A 2,915-nucleotide genomic window follows, 5' to 3' on the forward strand; every position below is an offset into this window, starting at 1 on the left:
GGTGCCACACAAACTCCAGAAGTGATAGGGATATGGACCCATTCCGTGATGCTTTCTGAAGGACCGCCGTTTTATCACACTGGGAGAGAGAAGCTTGCCTGGGGAATGTACAGACCCACTGATTTCCCTTTCACACAAGGTAGGGCGGGCTCCTTTTCCAAACTGCCTCCTGGCTGAAGGAGGTCTGCAGCTCTGCTCGGGTATATTTTTCTCCCAGTTTTTTTCTGTGCATCTGTGCCTTCCCCAAAACCAAGTGCTCACTGCATTCAGAGAGGTCATTCCTGTCTTTTGGACTTCCAAGCAGATGCCCCCTAGGGTCAGCACTTAATTCTGTCATTCTGACAGATGCAGGGCAGGTCCTCACAGTGGCCTCAGGGCCAGTGGTGCCCTTTGTAGCCATCACATCAGCGCACACTTGCACAGCTAACTTGAGTTGATCAACTGTCACCAAGTTGGCAGGTGACAACACCTGTGGGTGCGGTGTTGTCGGTTCATTATTATATCCTCCAAAAAAGGGCATCAGTCTGATCAAACTGACCACAGCAACTGCAAAGAGTAGCTAGGACACTCAGGGGGCTGTGGATTCCTGTCCTGGGGGAGGAATCACTCAGAAGAGGGGGGTGAGAATGCATGCCCAACCCGAGTGTAACCAGCGTCCCTGAGTTCCACGTGTAGGAACTTGAACGGTGTCTGTCTTGCTGTGTATCTATCTTCTTAACAATCAGTAATAACAAATAGTTAAGGGCGGCTGGGCTTGAAGCAGTCACTCCCCACATGTTAGGAAAATAAGTTTAATGCAGGTGGTTCACTTCATTGAGAATTTTACAGGCACTCAGGTGCCGTGTCAGGTAAGTGGGAGGGGACTGTCCCCAGAACAATGCCCCCCTCAGCCTGCTACACCCTCCTTGGGGAGGGCTTTGTGCACCTGAGCAATGAGGGTGACTGACACAATGGACATGCTTTCTAGGAATCGGCTGGATTTAGTGCAAAAGTGTCACAGTGGTGGCTCAGACGAATCCAGCACCGGGGACACGGAGCAGAGGCCGACCCGAGTAGGGCTGCAGCCAAGGTTTTTTGCTTTCTCTGCCTGATTTATGGTTTTCGAGGTTTCTCTAACGGTGGCCCCTGGCCTGCCTGGGAGGTGGGGGTGGTCACCTACCTGTGTGCCTATCATCCCAGTGACGTCTCTGAGGCCCCTTACACTTGTCAAAGTGTGCACACTGTCCCTGAGTCACACGGCCAGCCATCACCACAGCTCGGGGACACTGCCTCTGAGGAGGGGGGCTCTTCTCACTTCAGCTCCTTCCTGGGCAGCACTCCCACCCCTCTGCTGGGGTTTTCTTCTCACCCCCAGAGGACCACCAAGGCAGGACAGAGGAGCAGGTCTGCACCCACAGGCCTGCTGCCCTCGCTGACTCCCTGGAGGGGTCTGGGTGGGCACCCCCACATGCCACTCCCAGGACTGACAATGTAGCTGGGGCATGCCCTTCCGTCAGAGAGGACCCTAAGGCCAGTGGGACTGGACTCACAGCCTGCAGTAGCAGACATGGAGCTGGGACCTGGGCCCGAACAAGGAACTAGCCTAGGCTACCTGAGGTCTAAGGAAACCCATGACCCTGAGACCTGAAGGGGATTCAGGCAGGCCGTGAGTACAGTCACCCCTCAGATGGGGACAGAGCGCTGTGCCAGGGTACTGGGGACAGGAGGTGGGGGATGCTGGGCGCTAGAGGGGACAGAGATTGGTGGCAATGCAGTGGTCAGTCAGTGGAGGGGTTGTGAGGCCAGCAGGGGTGGAACGGACACCGGACCCTTGGGTTTGCATCTGGCTGCACCCCCGCCCAGGGACTAAGGGGCTCTCACAGGCTGAGGATGGGTCAAATGGAGTCAGATGTGGTCCGGAGAGGGGCTGGGGAACCAGACAGCTGGGCGGCTCCACTCCAAGACCTGAATAAGCGTGGACAGGAGTCGCAGGTGCGTGATAGGTGAGGTCACCCATTAACTGCAGAAAGACAAGGGGACCTGGCCTGGCTCCCTTTGCAGATACAAGTCTCAGCTCTGTTCTCTTTCATCTCCTGTGCTGAAGCTGCCCTTGCACGCCGCAGACCTCCCACCTCACATGTCCACGAAGACCATGAAGCACCAGCCCAAACCGCCGACCAGTAGCACAGTGACGTGAATGCCGTGGATGAGCAGCTCGTTGAGCAGGCGGAAATCGACGCGCCGGCGGCCCAGTAACAGCAGCAGCACGGAGAGCTTGAGCTGGAAGCGCAGCAGCGCCCGCACGCCCACGTACTGCAGGCAGAAGAGTGCCGCCAGCGCGCCCCACAGCGCCGCCGTGAACAGGCTGCAGCTGAAGTACAATAGGAAGCGGATGAAGCCGTACAGCCAGCGTGTCTTCAGGTAGACGTCGAAGTTGTTGTACTTGGTGCGCACCAGGTGGGAGGTGCGCACGGGCCCGCAGGCCGCGTGTAGGCAGGTGGTGTGCGGGCCGTGGAAGGAGCGCACCCGCCGCGGGATGGGGATGACCGGCATCGGGGCCAGGAGGTGGTCAGCGGCGGAGGCATGGATGCCTAGGCCCGGGAGCCCCTGGTTGAGGCTCCGGGGAGGCTCTGACCTGCAAGGGAGAGGGCAGGAGAGGGGCCAATCAGCACACCGGTCCTCTCTGTCACATATGTCCACCAACTTGCTAAACCAGAAGTACTCTCCCCTCCCTATCCTAGTAGAAGCACCAAGGTCCCCAGGCCCGTTCTGACGCTGACACGGGCCATGAGCCAGGCGGTCACCCTCACTCTTCGGGTGGACTCCTGACCATCTGTAGCTGAGATCACAGGCTTCCCGCAGTCCACTCACAGGGGACCAGGATGCAGGGGACGGTGTCCACAGGTGGAAGAACTAGTGATCTATCAGTGTGGGGG

The 2,915-nt window shown here is 58.1% G+C and overlaps 1 protein-coding gene across 1 annotated transcript; it reads right to left on the minus strand.

The window, feature by feature from the left end:
* Window positions 1-2,112: 2,112 nt before the first annotated feature.
* Window positions 2,113-2,532, minus strand: LOC102818387 (chromosome unknown open reading frame, human C9orf69). Its single transcript, XM_006863690.1, has one exon. The coding sequence runs from the start codon at window positions 2,530-2,532 to the stop codon at window positions 2,113-2,115; it is 420 nt and encodes a 139-aa protein (XP_006863752.1).
* Window positions 2,533-2,915: the final 383 nt, after the last annotated feature.

This window comes from Chrysochloris asiatica, unplaced genomic scaffold (genome assembly GCF_000296735.1).
Source record: "Chrysochloris asiatica unplaced genomic scaffold, ChrAsi1.0 scaffold00056, whole genome shotgun sequence".
NCBI lineage: Eukaryota > Metazoa > Chordata > Mammalia > Afrosoricida > Chrysochloridae > Chrysochloris > Chrysochloris asiatica.